A 16,765-nucleotide genomic window follows, 5' to 3' on the forward strand; every position below is an offset into this window, starting at 1 on the left:
ACTAAAGGCAAGCTCTAGGTCTCATGCATTGGTGCTCCTAGCATTACAGTCCCAGAGGTCTGCTCACACATGGGGCTTAACGCTCTTGCCAGATTAGGGTCAGGAGGGAATTTTCCTGGATTGACAGAAAAATTGTGGTTGCAGTTTTTGTGTGGTTTTGATTGAGGCCTTTTTGTTTTGTTTTTCTTTGCTTTGGGTTTTTACTTCCCCAAGTTCACATCTATTTTCTAGATCCTATGTAATTTTTTTTCATGAATTCTCTGCCATTGCCAAGCTGCAGACCAATGGTTCCTTAATCTCCCTGCCTGCTTCCTGTAGCATGTTACAGCTGCAGGTTTTTTCTAAGAGGAGTCTGAAAGCACTTGCAGCACCTGTTTTGTGGGGTGAGTGGAGCAGGTGTCCAGACTAGAGGCACCAACAGGATATTCACTGCATGCTTACTCCCAGCTGCAGACGCTGGACTACAGGGTGATGCTGGAGGACTGCCCCAGTGCGAACACAAACACAGTAACTGCAGCAGCGGCTCTAAGAGGGAACAGGGGCATTAACCCTGGCTCTCAGCTGTACAAACACAGATTTAAAGGACACACAACCACTGGCTGGCCTCCAGGGCTTACTTGCAGGCAGGCAGGGATTTGGGATGAGGGGTGTGTAAGAGAGCGGAGTAGGTGTGGTGAGAGTGAGGGAGCCCCAAACCTGCAGATGCTGCATGCCAAAGTGGCATGAGCACCTCTCCCAGCTCTCTGGGGCTCCTCTGAGCCTGCCTGCAGCAATCCCAGCACCAGACTGCCATGGTCACTCTCAGGAGGCACCCTGGAGCTGGGTACCCCTGTGAGGCTCCTGGTGGAGAGAGCCCAAATTGGGGAGGCACAGATATGCCACAGCAGCAACCTCTGCTTTGGGTCAGGAGCTCTGAGCCCTTGGGTGTGTTGAGTAAGTCTGAATCTCAAGGACTGGTGGTCCCAGAGACTGGAATGGGTGTCAACAGCAAGGACCATAACCAGGTTCCTGCCTGGCACCTCTGCCCACTGGGGTCCCTGTCAGCTTTCAGGATGAGTATGCTGAACATCTTAAGTGTGAATATCCTAAGCGTGGGAAAGCACACCCACCTCACAGCAGTGTGGGTGCTCCGCACCTGGCAGCACCCAGCTCGTAGTCCCAGAATAACCTTTCCTGAGGATAAGGGACTCTGCTGTTGCCGAGGAAATGTTGAGCTCTGCAAAGCAACGAGCACAAGGGCTGTGCAGCCTTCAGCCCCAGGCAGAGGTGTGCAAGGAGTGCTGCTGTCAGACTCTCCTCCTGCCCCACTGCCTTCTGCATATGGGGTCCAAACCAGTTTATGCACAGAGCACAAGCCCCTCATCTTGCAGGTTTTACCCACTATGAAAGACCAATCTGGATGCCCTTCTAGCTGCTTTCTAGCTTGGAGATCATGTTCAGAACATACTAATGCACGAGAGAATGAAAAGGGAAAGGGAGAAGGAAGGTATGAAATCAGCATCAATCCGTTAGATATTTGTTCCAGAAGAAGACTGTAGATAGCAGGGCCTGGTGCAGGAAGGGACAACTGCTGGAGATTGGAGTCTGTAGCAGGAACAGAAGGGGAAAGGCTGAGAGTGCCTTGAAGAGAAACAGAGTGAAAACCCCAGCTCTGCTTAGTGACCTCTTGGAAAACACCCTCTGTGTGTTTCCCAGCCATGGGCTGCTGGACCTAGGGGCAGAGCCACTCACACAGGCAGCACAGGATGCTGCTACTTGAGGGAGGAAGGTCGGCTGTCCTATGGTGAAGCGAATTTGTTTCCAAGAGAACTGGGGTTCCTACAAAGCCTCAGTTTTGCTCCTCACCTCTGGCTTGCCTGACAGGGTGAGCCATGTGCTCCAAATGCTGCTCCTTGCCACTGTCCCCAATTCTCTCCAGACAGCTCCCGCCAGCAGCCACGCTTCCAGAGAGCCAGCTCTGCACTGCTTTCCACACTCCTGCCTCCTCTTTGCAACAGTGCCTTTGCCACTGACTGGGTGGCAGGAAAACGCCTTTCTGCAACTCTCACACCCTTGACAACAAACCTTAAATCAATAACCAAGAACACAGGGACAGGTTATTGCTAACGGAAACCATTAAACTATAACACAGGGGGATAAAGCCAACCTCTAACACTCAGAAGATTTATAGGGCACAACAGCAGGGTGTTAATTCTTTTGGCAACACAAACGCTTTCACACCCCCTGCCTTTCCTCACCCGCAGGAGCAGTGGGAGGAGAGGGGACCATGTGCAGCCCAGCTGTAGGAACACAAGGACACAGCCTTGTTCACACAACAATCAGCAGCACACATATTTGGGGTGATGCCATGCTCACTGGGCTGGCCAAATGCACACACCTAAGGTGCATGGAATAGCATATGCCGTGAGGTTCCTGGGGTTGCTGACAGCAGACATCCCATGGCCAGCTCCACCTTGCCTGTAACACTCCCCACTCCTGCCTGCCTCTTCAGCTGCACCACAGTTTCGAGGAAAGGCTGTAAAGAAACTTTCAGATCACCTAAAGTGTTTGTAGAAACCACCCCAGCTCTAAGGCACGCAAACCCTTCCTCAGGCCTGAATCACCCAACAGCTTGAGAGTATTTTCGCAGCTGGTTTAACAGACATTCTCCTTGTAACACTTGCTTGGATCCACATGACCTCAGTACTGCTGTGGCAGCTCTGAGACCAGGGAGATGCTGGTCAGCACCACCATCGATCCAGCAGTTCTGGGCAGGAAAGGGGCTGCAGGTGTGCTGCAGCCACAGGGCTTTGCATGAACTCACAGAAAGGGACGCGCATCCTCCCCACAAGACCCCACTGGGCTCTGGCTGTCACCCCCTCCTTCGATGTCCCTGGAAGAACTGCATTACTGATTAACAGCCCCCTGCCTGCCTCCCCCTATCCTGCTCACACCCTTGCCTGCAGCTGCCTCCTTGGACTCTCCCTTGTGCAAATTCCAAGGCCAGGCAGGAGACAACAGGGTGGAAGCTCATTCAGGGCCCACCTGCAGGCAGCCTCACTGCAGGCAGGAGCAGGAGCACCTCTCTCCATCTAGGGGAGCAATGAGGGAAGAGATGGGCTCCAGCCACAGTGCCAGACCATAAGATTGCTGCAAAGCACCCAGGCACAGCTACAAAGGGCTCAGAGCCTTGAACATGATCCAAATGGCAACATCAGCATCAGCCTGGCTGAACCCCCCCCAGGTTTATTGCCCCTATTCCCCTCCCTGCTCTCACACTATTGGAGTAGGTGCTGCCTTCATCAAGGAAGGGATCTGAAGGGACTTTGACCACCCCCCTCCCACCCCAAACACCATGAGGAACCATGGGAGTGGCATGGGGGTCCATCCCCTGCCCATCACTTCTCTCCACACCCTCCCAGCTCTGCACTGCCCAGTTAGGCAGCTGCAAGCTTCCCTAACTCAGGGTGTGTCAAGAGGGGGCTCAAATGGGCACCACTGCACCCTGTCCCAGTCCTGAAGCCAGGGCACTTGGTGCCAGCTTGGGGTTCCCAGTTAGCACTGCCACCTGCAAGAGACCAGCTCCACCTGCAAGGGACTCCCAAGCTTGTCCCAGCCGAGAAGCAGTCCAAAGGCAGGGCTTTTCTCTGACTGCCAGCACAAGAGCAGGGTGCAGGAAAGATGCTTGGCAGCAGTCCCAAGCATACTCCCTTGGAGGCTGCCTGTGATCGCTCTTCTCCTCCATGAGCTGCAATGCACTGAGGGGGCCTAGAAAGGCATCATCCATCCCTCCCTGCCACTGTCCATCGTTTACTGCCAAGCACCATCACACTGCACACAGCTGTAACCTCTCTACAGTCACACAAACACCTCTCCCTCAGGGGAAATCCAGAGATGAGATGTCACTCCTCTCCTTCTGGCAAGCCAGAGCAAAGCCAAGGAGCAGGCTCGAAAGGGACAGGCAGACAGGGCAGTTGGCTCGGAGCAAGTGGAGCCCTGCCCGAGTTCTGGCCAAGGGCTACAGTCTGTTCCCAGCCCACTGACGGGAGCAGCGGTGGAGGATCGTGCACTGCCCCCCCGTGGCCATCGCGGGAGGTGCAGGTGACCCCCAAAACGGCTGGGAGCCTCGGGGTGCCAAGCCCTGCAGCCAAAAGAGCCCAAGAGACGGTCAGAGAGGTCCTCAGAGAGGCATTCACCCCGTGCCAGGCCATTGTGGGCTGCCACAGTGACAGTGATACACTTGGTGACCTCAATCCTGCCCCCCTCTTGTGCCCAGTCCACAACCTGTGCAGTATTTCATAGGGCCATATCACTGCAGAGTCCCTGGAGTCCTGAGAGGGGGACAGCCTGAACCCACACCTGGGAATAGCCCACACAAAGGAGGAGACAAGGCAGTGCTGCTGTTTGGGCATCCGCATTTATTATATGTCTGGGGCAAGCCCAGGGCTGCCACTTGCCTGGACCGCTCCAGATGAAGGCCAACGACCCGTCCTCCTTAAATATTGGTTATAAAACAAATTTCTTTTTTTCCTTTTTCTTTTTATTAAAAACCTCATCTCTCTCTCCATACTTTTTTTGCCTTTTGTATTTGAGTATAAAAGTGGGGGCGGGGGGGCCGAGTGTCGAAGTCCAGGGAGTCAAACTTGCTCTTGACAGGAGCTGGGTCGAAATCCTCCCGGTTTGAATCTGGAAGAGATGGGGAGAGGCTGTGTTGAGCCCATGGAAACACTGGCACAGTTCTGGCCATTCCCACAGCAAACTTCTTATCTTATTTCACATGCCAGCCTCTAGACCCAGAGTTGGGCCAGCCTCCAACACAGTGCTGGAGAGACAGGGAGCCCCCATTCAACCTCCCTTCAGGGCAGGACCGTTCCTGGATGTGGCTCTGCTGTCAACCCTGACTGACCCCAAGGATGGGGACTCCTACTCCTCTGGAAAGGAGAGAAGGACCCAGGGTGCCAATCCCCCAACTTTGGAGACTGTGCAACTCACCCAAGTCAGCATAGTTTCTCCTGCAGAACTGCCTGCGGCCACCAAAGCACAGGTCGAAGGGCTGCTCATCTGGGCGCCGCAGCTTGTGTCCACTCTCGATGGCAGCAAAGGCTTCCTCAGCATAGCGGTAGGTGACAAAGCCATAGTTATCCCTGACACCGGAGGAGATCAGCAGCAACAGTTACGTTTGACCCCCCTTGGTCTGCACCATCCCCTTGAGTAATGGGAAAAGGGCAAAGGAGTCATCCCTGGGAATGGACTGACCCATCTCCCCACTGCGCTTACCCCTCGGAGCGGAAATGCAGGGTACACTCCTCAATGTCCCCAAACACAGAGAAGCGGTGCCGCAGCTCCGACCGTGTCATTCTGCTGGGGATCTTGCCGATGAACACAACTCGCCGCTCCTCCTGCAGGCAGGGATGCCCTAGCCATGAGCAGGACCTCTCGGACATAGCACCCCCCTGCATGGCCACCCACCACACTGTGCCCCAGCCAGGGCCTCCCAGCAATGCTCCTGGCAAGGCTACGCCCCCATGGCTTTCTCAAGTGACAAAGGGGCTGTGGACCCCCAAATTTCCAGCCCTAGATTGCCAGCCCTCCATCACTCACTATTGCACGTTCCTTCTGGAGGATCCTCTGCCTTTGGTAGTGGTCCTGTGCATCATAACTGTATCTGTCAGGGCAGAAACCAGGCACATGAGCTACAGAATCATGGGGGTCTCAGAAGATTGATTCCAAACACAAGGAATATCTTGAAGGAATGGGTCCATCCCTCCTCCACAGGAGGCTGGGAGATGGGTTGAGGAGAGCTCACACCCCCTGCAGGGTGGCCACACTCACCTTCTCCACCTGTTACTCCTCCTGTGGGGTGAGGGGGAGCGGGACTGGCTGCGAGACGTGGACCTGGACGAGTAGGAGGATGTTGATGATGAGGATGAGGACCTGTCCCGGGACCTGCCACATGACCCACAGCTGGAGCGAGAGGAGGAGCTGTGGGAACATCTTGAGCGGTACCTGGGGGAAGGAGAGATACAGCTGAGCCCTCCCTTTGTCCAGCATCATGAGGCTCCAAAGGAGAAAAAGACCTCCATCATCCCCATGGTATCCAGCATCCCACTCAGACAGGACCCATCCCCAGGATGGGAAAGCATCTGCCCAAGATTGCCAGGGCAGTAACAACACTACAGAAATGTTGCTCCACTTGGCTCCCAATGCCACAGAGAAAAGAGAGCAGGCTCACAGGAGGCACAGCTTCTAAAGAGCAAGAAATAGTCATGGGGGAACTGTGAAGCACAGGGCTGTGCCTGGGAGGGCCCAGGAAGGGCCAGGACTTCTGTGCTGAGCCCCACACGATGCACAGGACAACAATGGAGCCATCACATCCATGTCGTGCTCAACAGCTGTGTGAACGGAGACTGCAAGAGCTTCTCCAGCAGGGCCAGGGAAAGCTTAAGGACAGCAGGACCGGAACACCTCTGGGATTAAGCTGTGCTGCCTCCAGCCAGAAGCCCAGTCCCTCTCCAGACATGCTGGCCATAGGTGGTCCCTGCCATGGGCAAACCCCGGCCTGGCAGGGCATGCTGCCTGGCTCTGCTACGTATTCTCCTGGAGGACTGCAAGTCAGGATGGCACAGTACATGGGGACATTATCCAGCACAAGACCAGCTGATTTGCCAGACACGTTGCTTGACAGTCCCAAAGCTGCACATCCATGGAACATGGCATTTATATACTTGCTCTTTCCAGCTCCAGCCTCTGCATTTACTGGCCATCTATGGAGGAGTCCTGGTTGGACAGGCCCCTCATGCCCAGGGACATCACCAGAACTGGCTGAACACCAGGAGAATGACAGAAAGAGAAACCCTTCACCAGCTCCAGTGCCTCCCAGCCCAGCTGGGACAGGTTGCACATCACTCAGATGCACAAGGACTCTGAAAGAAATGCATCCCACAGAGACCAAGGTGTCCCACTTTCCTACACAGCCACCTCCATAAGGAGAACAGGGAGCCTCCAAGGCTGCCAAAGCAGACAGGTTTTTCCCTGCTTGCCTCCAGCAGCTCCCTCAAGAACTCCACTGTGGCTCCTCTCATTTGAGCACCAAGGGCTGCAGCAGCCCCACAGCACAAATATGAACACCTGCCATAATACCCCAGAAAAAGCATCCAAAAGCAAAGATGCAGCCAAGGACTTGTAGCACAGACTGGGTGTTCCAGAAGGAGTATGGAAGCCTGGCTCAGTCGTGGCTTTGCAGGCACACCAGCCCAGATGTGGGCTTCAGCCAGACATGGCTGGGCAGGGTGTTGCTGCAGCTCCCCCAGCCTCTGTGAGTCAAGCATCTCTTCAGAAGGGCCACAAGGACAAAAAGAACAAATCCAGCCATCTAGTAGAACCATAAAGATGTGTCTGTGCACCTGACCACCCACTGGACAACTGCCCCAAGAGCAAGCAACAATCCACTGCTTACCTTCGCCACCGCTTGGGGGGTGGAGAGAGCGACCGTGACCGGGATCGGGAGGACGAGGATGAAGACGAAGACGAGGACTCGCTAGCTCCATCCGAACTGGAGCTGAAAGAACGGCTGGCGCGGCTCCGGCCAACCCTCCAGCTGTCAGTGGAGGGGCTGGGTGAGTCCTGGGGTCTCCGGTAGCAGCGCAGGGACCTCTTGGCAGCAGCATGGCTGGGCTGGGCGCTGGGAGTCCGCACCTCCTGATCCCGGCAGGGGGATGCAGCTGGAGACAGGAGCACTGAGGTGGGGGGACTGCTACACCCAGTGGTGGCCTTGTTGGGGATGGTAGTCCGATAATCCAGGGGAGCTAGGCAGGCCATCCCCACGGGCTCCTGGCTGTGCCCCATGGTGGTGTTAGGGGCTGGTGGGATGGGCTCAGGTTGGTTCAGCGTCCGTTTGGTTAAGGAGGAGATGGGTTTGATAGTGATGTCTCGGTGGTGTTTGACATTCCAGCGGGAGCCACCCTTGGCAGGAGGCTGCGTGCCAGGGATACTGCTGCTCTCAGGCTGTGGTGTACCCAGGATGCAGTAGTCATGGTCTCCCGAGCAGACGTGGCTGGGGGCTGTGCCAGCAGGGGCTGGTACCATGCTCTTCACCTGGATCTTGTTTGAGGGCAGTGGCTTGGCTTTCATCAGCTTGGTTGTCTTCTGGGTCCCTTCCTGGGGCATGGACCCAGGTGACTTGGTCTTGGCCAGCAGTGAAACAGCAGGCAAAGGCTTCCAGAGCTGGTGGGGAGGTGTCGCTGGGGGCGTGAGGCCTGAGAGAACACCAGAATGCTTACAAGAGCAGCCCTTTGCTGCAACCCACCCAGCTGGGGCTCCCTCATGTTCTGGCCCCCCTCACTCCCCAGGGTGCCCCCCAGACACACCACAGCCCTGCCAGGACCTGGCAGACTCCCCTGCCTCGCCCTAAGTATTCATTACCTGCCACATTGGCCAGCTCAGAGGCCTGCAGGCCATCCAGGGGCTTCCTGTCCTGCTGGGTTGGTGCATCTTGCTGGGTCTCGGGCCTGAGAATGGGAAAGGAGCCTTGTCAAACACAGCAGGCAAAGCCCAGCCCCTCTCCCCACACCTGGGGCACCCACTCAATCTGCCCCACTGGCCAGTTCACGAGGACAGAAGATCCAAGAGAGCTGCAAGGATAAAACTTGCACAGCTCAATCATGCCCATCCCAGTTTTTCCCCCCTCAATGCCAGCTCTGTCACAGTCCAGTGACAAACTCAGCCCCTCCTGGGCCAACAGACACAGCCCCAGCACATTTCAAACCCTGCCAGGACTGAAAGCTGCCCTGTGCCCTTGCTCTGCTGGGCTCCACGCTGGGCACCGCTGCCAAGGTCTTGGTACTCACCCAGAGCTCCCCATTAGCTGCCTTTCCTCAGGGGGCTGTACAGGAGTTTCCTCCTTCTTGGCTGAAAAGAGAACAGGTAGGTGAGAGTGGCAACAAGTGGGGGCCACAGAGCACCCCAGAACAGCTCGGAAGCGGTTTCACAGCACCTGAAACCCCGCTCCCTGAAGATAGGAGCTGCACATCCCTTTTCCTTCACAGATACTTCCACCACCCCCTTGGTTGCCCTGAGGACCCCCAGGCGTTTCCAGAGGCCAAGGAGATGAAGGCAGAGACGGGACAAAACACCTGGGCAGGGTAACACGAGCCCACAGACAGCAGCATCTCAGCCCTCCCACTACCACCCTGCCACAGGGAGCATGGACAGCCCAGGGAGGCCAGCATGGCATGGAGGGAGCCCTGCAGGGGATGGCAGGCCAGATCCGCACCTTCAGACTTCTCAAACTGCTCCAGCAGGCTGGACAGGTCAGTGGCTTCAATCCCTGGGCCAGGGAGAAAGCACAGCAAGTCAGATCAGCTAGAATTCTCCCAGCACCACAGCGATGCACCCCCGCCCCATTCTCCCCCTGCATCAGCCTCCCTGGATGGTGGGGCAAGCACTGGGGAGGAGAAGCAGTGACAGAGCTTGCAGCAGCTCTGTGTCTCCCGCAGCAGGGACAGGAGCACCCAGCTCTGCAGTCCCAGAAGGGAGTAGTTTCAGGACAGCTAGCCCAGACCATCCATCGGAGGCAACATCCTAGCAGAGTACTGGGAAGAGACTGCAAGCCTGTGGGCATAGCTTTGCCACCCTCGCCCCCAGAAGTGCCAGGAAACTGGTCCTGCTACCCAGGTTGCCAGCAGCACCTCACCCTTGCTGGCTGGTGACACTCAACCCGGCATCCTGCAGCCCTCCCACTCACCAATCTCGCTGATGAAGGCTTGCACGATGTCCTTGCTGCTGTCGCTGCGCTGGGCTGGGCTGAGGAGCGGCTGGTGCCTCCATGGCTGCACAGTGGGTGCCTTGGTGGGAAGGCTGCTCTCTCGACCTGCTTTCGGTGGTGGTGCCACAGCCTGGGAGGCGGATTTTTGGCCAGGCGACTCCTGCCCAGGAGCTGCCTTGGGCTCCAGCAGGGCTTTCTCCACTGCCTCCTTGCCTGGCCCTGCAGCCTTCTCCATGGCGTGGGTGTCAGGGGACTCCACAACAGGGGCAGGAGACACCTCTGCTGGACAGCAGATGGCAGCTGGGGGGGCCTTTGGGACCTGGTTGGGAGTTGCAGCCTGGGGCTCCTCCAGAGGCTGGGTGGGGACAGCCTGGGGGACTGGCACTGCCGGAGGGACTCTGCTGGGCTGAGCAGTGGCAGCTGAGGGGGCTGGCAGGGGCTGGGTTGGGGCTGGAGTCAGAGGGGCCTTGGGGAGAGAGCTCTCTCCTGCCAGCCGTGCCTGCCTCCTGGGGTCTGACACCCTGCCAGTCGCTGGCCTGGCCGGGCCACCTGCAGCCCCCGTGTCGCTGGCCGGGGTAGTGGGCAACTGGACAGGGAAGGCTGGTGGCTCTGGGCAGCTGAGCAGAGGGGTGGCAGGAGGCTGCCCAGGCAGAAGGGCTGTGCCAGGGTGGCTGCCAGCTGGGAAGGCAGTCGTGACCTGCACTGCTGCTCCGGAGTCCCTGTACGCAAGGGAAGGCACCGGAGGTGGCATGGGGATTCCTGGCCAGTAGGATGGTGGTGCCCACCCAACTGGGGCATAGGGGCCACCTGGGCCAAACAGAGGCGGGGGGGGCACAGGTGGAGGGGGCCAGGCCATGGCTGGAGGTGGGAGGCCAGGCACCACGTGAAAAGTACTGGAGGAGCTGGCACTGGGTGGTGGGGGCAAACCATGGCAGCCCATGGGCTGCGGGGTGAAGCAGGGCCAGGAAGGCACTGGTGGGGAAAGGGCATAAGCACCGGCAGAGGCTGGCGGCATCCCGGTGGGGGCCACCCCAGCAGCTGGGGGCACGTTGGGTGCTACAAAAGGCATTGGTGTTGATGGGGGTGGTGGAGCCATAGTGGGTGCTGGGGCTGAAGTCAGAGCAGTGGGAGCTTTGCCAGCAGGAGGAGGGACAGCAGCAGGGCTGATGGGTTTGTCTGGTCCCTTCTGAGCACCATCTGCCTCAGTGGCAGAGCGCATGGGTGACACCAGGCAGGGGATCTCTGCCAGCTCTGTCGGAGGCTCAGGGACACTGGGCCACTTGCTGGCCACTTCCTTCTTGCCTTCCTGGCTGCCACCCATGTTGGGCTGACGGTGCAGCATGCGGATGCGGTACTCCCGTAGGCTTAGGGCCTTGGGTTTGGCTTCCTTAGGCAGGCCCTCACTCGGCTCTGCTGCTGGCAGGCTCTGGGCAGGCTCCAGCCCCACACCTTGCTCTGGGGGCTGAGAGGCAGCCTCCGAGACCCCACTGCTCTGTTCAGCAGATGGCTGTGCATCTTCCTGGCTCTCAGTCTGGTATGTCAGGCTGGGACATGCAGCTGCTGGCTGCCCCTCCATGCTTGGTGCAGTCTTCTCCAGGGGCACCAGAGTCTTGTTCTTCTCCAGGGCCACATTCACCATTTCTGGTGCTGGCTCCTTCTGCAGCTCCTGCTTCACCTTCTTGGGCAGGAAGGCCCCTGCTGTGCTCCGAGGCCTGCCCCGGGGTCGCGGTGCCCGCTCAGCATGCAGCTCCATCTGCCCCTCCTTCCGGGCTCGTTCCAGCTGCTGTGCCAGGAAGTCTGAGACCTGAACAGAGGGACATGCTGCCCGCTGCCGGCTGATGGCTGGCTGGACAAGAGGCTGTCCAGAGCCAGTGGAACGGAGCCGGTGGGCTACACAATCCCTGCCAGGCCTGGCCTGCTTGCTTTGGTCCTCCTCTGCTTTCTTTTTCCGACTCTTCCTTGCTCTCTCACGGCCCCGTCCCTTCTCAGAGCATTCACGTTTTCCACCTGCTGGGGCCTCTGTGCTGTGCCAGGAGCTGCTGTTGGGATGCGAAGCTCCACGTGCTGCTGTCTCCGGTGGGGAGGTGCCCTCTGGGGTACTGCATGAAGGCTCCTTCCCAGGCAGTTTCTCCTCCTCCTCCTCTTCCACCCCATTTTCCTGGGTTGGAGCTCCTGGCAGGTCCCCTTGATCTTCTGGGATTGACTCTCTAGTACTCTCTTCTGCTGCCAGGAGCTGGGGCTCCAGGTCATGGGAGCTGGGAGTGAAGGGCTGCAGGACCACAGGGATCTCCACACTCTCTCCCTCGCCAGGCACAATTTCCAGCAAGACAGGACTGCTCAGAAGTTCCTTGGCTACAGGCTCAGTGTCAGGGTCCAGGCACACAGTGAAGGTGGGCAGGCAGTAGGGGTGCATGGACTTCACGAGCTCACTCAGGGACACATCACCTGTGTTGATGATGCAGGGGTCTTCATGCTCCTCCAGCACTGCCCCAGCCTTGCTCACACAGAAATCCACAGCCTCCATGCTGCTGTCTAGCTCCAGGCTCAAGGTTGCCTCCTCCTCTTCTTCCTCCCCATCACTGCGCTGAGGCAGGGGCTGCTCTCGGGCTCGGTGCCGGCCCACCTTCCGCTCCACCCTCGGGGTGCTGCAGACTTGCTTCTTTGGCAGCATTGGGTCCTCCAGGCCATGAGCAGCACGGTCCCAGGCCAGTTCTGTGTCAGTCTGGGAAGGGGGACCACAGCAAACATCAGTTCTTGGGCTTTTACCAGCACCCCCCCAGGACAGCCAACTGTGGGTCTACTGCAACTCTACAGCAAAGCCCCATGGCAGACAAAAAGCTGGGACACATTTGACCTGCCCAGTAAGACACAACAGAGCTGGAAACCCGACACTCCTATGGGAGCATCCCCAGTCCCTGGCACCCACCACCTCAGGAAGACCCTGCTCCCACTGCTACTGGTGCCTTGCAAAAGCATCTCTTCCTGGAAAGGATGCCTGTGCCAGGAGGGAAGGCTGGGGCTGGGGGCTGCAGCAGGGACAGTTATCCCAGCACCACCCCAACACTGCTGCCTCAGCTTCCCCTGCTCAGCTGCTCACCTTCCCAACCACAGAGACACTGCTGCTGCTGCTGAGAGGCCTGAGAGTCTTAGGCTGTTCCAGGGTAGGGCTCTCGCACTCCAGCAACGGGCGGGATAAGGTGAGAAACTTCTGAAACTGGAAAGATGGACAGAAAATGAGACAGTGGCAGGTCCATGCTGCTGGAGGGGACAGGCCATGCCCAGCCCCACAGTGCCCACGCGCTTCACCCCACAGAGCCCAAGAGGAAACAGCTCTGTTTCACCCACAACACACACAGCTCCCATTGGGGACATGCTTCTCCCCAAAGCCTCTGGCACATCTTTGGCTCTACATAAAGACCCAAGGCGAAGGCATGGCCCCCCCAGAGCCCTTCTCTCACATTGGAACCATCATGAGAGTACATCTCAGAGTACTGGGGACCAGGGTCCTACTATTTCAGGGCACCATCGTGCTAGGACCTAGCAGAGCCCTGCCTGAACATCTTCCCATGGGCTCTGGGGGTCAGGCTGGATCTGCTCCCCAACTCACCGAGGGATTCTCCCGCTCACGAGGCGAGGTCAGCAGCTCGGCATCCATGATGGTGTCAAAGGGGGACAGGGTCTCATCATCCGTGCTGTCCAGGATCTCTGTGATGGCAGTCAGTAGGGACAGCTCGTTCTGTGCATCCAGGCAGGCCCTGCTCTGCTGCAAGGGTAGGGACATTCTCAGAGGGCAATGGGATACAACCACAAGACCTGGACATGGAGGACGCTGCCACCACTCCCACCCATGCCACCACCAGGGCCAGCCCGGCCGCCACATCCTGCATCTGTGTGTGAGCTCCCACCTCGCTCAGAGAAAGATCCTCAATGATGGAGATCACAGAGGAGTCGAGATAGTTCTGCATTGTCCCCAGGATCTCTTCAGCTTCTAAGATGGTTTCTGCATCCAACGATGTTAAATTCAGGTCATCCTCCTCAATGGAAAAGCACTGTCGAGGAGCGTGGGGAGCCAGGTTAACACTTTGCACAGCCCCACTACCAGCACTGATCTCCTTGCAGTACACACGTGCTCCCAACAACCTGCACTACAAATAGTGGCTGGGCACCCCCAGCACCCCAAACATGCAGGGGAAGCAGGTGGGACACAGCTGCAGATCAGAAGGTGGCACAGGGGACCTTCCCCCTTGTTTTCAGGAGAGTCCACTGCACAAAGACTTGTGCTGCTTTCATCCCGAGACCCTTCTGATTACCCAGGATGCCTCCACACCAAAAATTTCTGCCTGATTCACTCTGCATGACTGGGAAAGATGAATGGATAAAACCCCCAGGCTCTGCCCAACACCACACACTGGTCATGCAGGACAGGGAGGGGACAGGCAGGCTCCCACCACCTCATGGACTGTCACGCGCTCCTCCAATTCCAGTTGTTGGCGCTTCAGATAAGCCCAAAACCATTATGAAATTCATAACAAAAGTGCAGGAGTCAGCAACAGGGGTGCAGCCAGCTGCCACTGCCAGAGTCCTATCCCAATACCTCTGCTGCAGGCTACAAGGGGACATGGTCTGTGCTTGCAATCCAGGACCAAACCAGCTTTGTTACTCTTCCTCCTTCAAATTCCCAACCCCACATCCTTTCCAGTCCCCCAGCCACCTCCAGGGATGCTTGGGTAATTCTGAATAACTTCAAGAAAGTATTTGCACCGCACTCCAGGGTGCCACACAATTGTGCTGCAGGATGTCCAGATGCTGGGCGAGGCAGCTGAGCAGAGCTGCAGGACATACAGAGCAGAGCAGCAGCACAGACGTGTTACCGGCACGAGACAGGATGTGAATTCCTGTTTGTAGATGGGCTTAGGCAGAGAGATAATGGAGACTGGGAAGATAAGGCCACCAAGGACAGAGCCCTGGGAGAGTACACCTCCCTCCCAAAGCTAGCTGGGAGCAGCCTGTGACCCATCTTCCTGCCCTTGGAGCAGCACCAGCACTGTGAGAATACAGCTGAACCTTGGGGGATGCACATCTGATGCAGCTCGTGTTTCACGTAGGTACCACAGCTTGCATGAGCCTATGCCCATGCAGAACAAAATGTACCTTGTCCCTATAGAGAACCTGCTAATAATTTGAAATCCTCTTCTAGCAAGCAGTAAACTGAAACAGAGAGACAGCAGGAACTTCATTAAATAGGTGTTTCTAAAATACGACAGCACCAAAGCCACATGCCCAAACCCCTGGTCCCTGGGGCTCTTCAGAGACTTGCTCCGGTAAGACAGAGCAGGCACCTCTGGCCACAGCACAGCCAGGAGCCCTGTGCAACCTTAGAACACAGGCACCCCAAGACCAGGCTGGGAATCAAAGCCGGAACACCCACAGCAATGCCCCGAAGCTACTCATCCCAAATTGCCCTGGTCTGTGACATGGGAGCCCAAAAGACCAGGAGTCTGCAGTGCTTTGGGGCTCAGCAGACAGCTTGGCAGCCCAGACCAGCCTCTCCCAGGGCCCTCTACCTGGAAGTGGAGCCCACCAGTGACACCAGGACACCACTCCACCCCACCATGCAGATCAGGCTATGGAGCAGTTTTAGAGCAGTTTTACCACTCAGCATCTCCAGTCCCCTCCCTCGCCAGTGCTGGCTGTCGGTCAGAGCACAGCGCAGAGCCTGCTGGCAGCCCTCTAGGCGCAGCCTGGCTGTGATTCCCGGCCAATCCTCATGCAGATACTGGGAGAACATCCAGGCTCACACACCCAGCCCCGGCGTGCAACCCTGAGTCAGCGGTGACCGGCAGGCAGAAGCACCCGGGGCAAAAAACCCCCGGCCCACCGGAGCAGCCAGCAGGATGGAGCATCAGCAGCCCAAGGACGCGGGGATCATCTGACCCCTGCCTGGTGATGGCAAAGGGATCCGGGGGACACCCCGGGGCTGCACAGCCCTGCCCATCTAGCCACAGGGCTGGCTGTCCCCAAGGAAAGCATGTAATAAGAGGTTTCCAGCTGTAATCAGCGCTGGACATTTGGAGGGAGGGAAGTAAAACCCTTCCACTCAAATGGCCTCTTCCTGCGGCTCCTGCCCGCAGCCCGGGAGGGAGGGAGGGCAATCTCGCATGCCTTCCTCGACTCCCTTGACTCAGCGCCTTGCAACAAGGAGTCCCACAGCCGTGAGTCACCCTTTGATCCACCTGGGGACAGGCACCTCCTGCAGCCCTCATCGCTTGAGCATCGCTTGGCTTGTGCGTCGGGGCGGGGGTACAAACCAGCCCAGCCTGCTCCTGTGTCCCTGCCCGCTCTCCTCCCTGCCAGAGACCCCTGTCACTCCTCACCCGGAGGAGAGGGGGAAACCCCCGTGCCTTTCACAGCTCCCTGTGTTTGCTTCACAGCAGCGCAGCGGGGAAGAGGGTCACGGGAACGTTCAAGGACAGGCTTCAGCTCTGGCCACGCTGTGCCCAAGCAACCAGCACTGCCGGGGAGAAGGGAGGATGCCCACAGCCTCAGAATGGGCTTTGGCACGCGAGGTGCTGGGATTGCAGCTAACTGCTTGCAATGGACACAGTCTAAGCGTGGCCACTAGCTCTTGCGGCACCCACCCGGCGCAGGGTACACCACTGCGCTCGCTGCTCTGGTCCCCGGAAGGGACAACGGAGGCCCCCGCAGGCCGCTGGTGACACGTGTGCCCGGCGTGCTGCGGCTACGCCCCGAGCACAGGGCGGCCATGGTCTCCGGCTGACTGCCAAGGCCGCTCTTACAGCGCCGGAGCTGCCGGCAAGAGCGCGGGGTGATCCCGGGAAGCCGGGGGGCTCTGCCCGGTCAGCGCGGCACAGCCAGATGATGCTCCGTGGATTCCTCTGCTGCTTTCGGAAAACATCAGCCGGGAACACACCTCTCTTCCCCCATATGCAGCCCACTCTGCTCGCGTCGGGGAGGGGCGAGACGGGGTCGGCATCCTCCAGCCCGGGCTCGGGATGGCCGGGG

At 58.1% G+C, this 16,765-nt stretch overlaps 1 protein-coding gene across 3 annotated transcripts; it reads right to left on the reverse strand.

Annotated features, from left to right (window-relative positions):
* Positions 1–4,377: 4,377 nt before the first annotated feature.
* Positions 4,378–16,751, reverse strand: PPRC1 (peroxisome proliferator-activated receptor gamma, coactivator-related 1). 3 transcript variants are annotated; one of them, XM_017726113.1, is made up of 13 exons: positions 13,648–16,751; positions 13,350–13,502; positions 12,840–12,956; positions 9,722–12,464; positions 9,251–9,304; positions 8,826–8,886; positions 8,401–8,486; positions 7,436–8,234; positions 5,812–5,985; positions 5,581–5,644; positions 5,257–5,378; positions 4,972–5,123; positions 4,378–4,665 (listed from the first exon to the last, which is right to left on the reverse strand). In XM_017726113.1, exons 1-13 carry the CDS (start codon positions 13,705–13,707, stop codon positions 4,532–4,534), a joined length of 4,719 nt encoding a protein of 1,572 aa, XP_017581602.1. In that variant the 5' UTR covers positions 13,708–16,751; the 3' UTR covers positions 4,378–4,531. The 3 variants fall into 3 exon arrangements, with proteins under 3 accessions (XP_017581602.1, XP_017581601.1, XP_017581600.1); XM_017726112.1 differs by having other exon boundaries at positions 13,350–13,505; XM_017726111.1 differs by lacking the exon at positions 13,648–16,751 and having other exon boundaries at positions 13,350–13,638.
* Positions 16,752–16,765: the final 14 nt, after the last annotated feature.

Source organism: Corvus brachyrhynchos, unplaced genomic scaffold, assembly GCF_000691975.1.
Source record: "Corvus brachyrhynchos isolate BGI_N302 unplaced genomic scaffold, ASM69197v1 scaffold61, whole genome shotgun sequence".
NCBI lineage: Eukaryota > Metazoa > Chordata > Aves > Passeriformes > Corvidae > Corvus > Corvus brachyrhynchos.

Coding starts and splice junctions, on each gene's coding strand:
- PPRC1 (XM_017726111.1), bottom strand. CDS start 13,622: ATGTGGCGGCCGGGCTGGCCCTGGTGGTGGCATGGGTGGGAGTGGTGG. Junction 9,305..9,721: donor AGCCTTCATCAGCGAGATTG/GTGAGTGGGAGG, acceptor TCCCTGGCCCAG/GGATTGAAGCCACTGACCTG. Junction 5,645..5,811: donor AGGAGTAACAGGTGGAGAAG/GTGAGTGTGGCC, acceptor CTGCCCTGACAG/ATACAGTTATGATGCACAGG.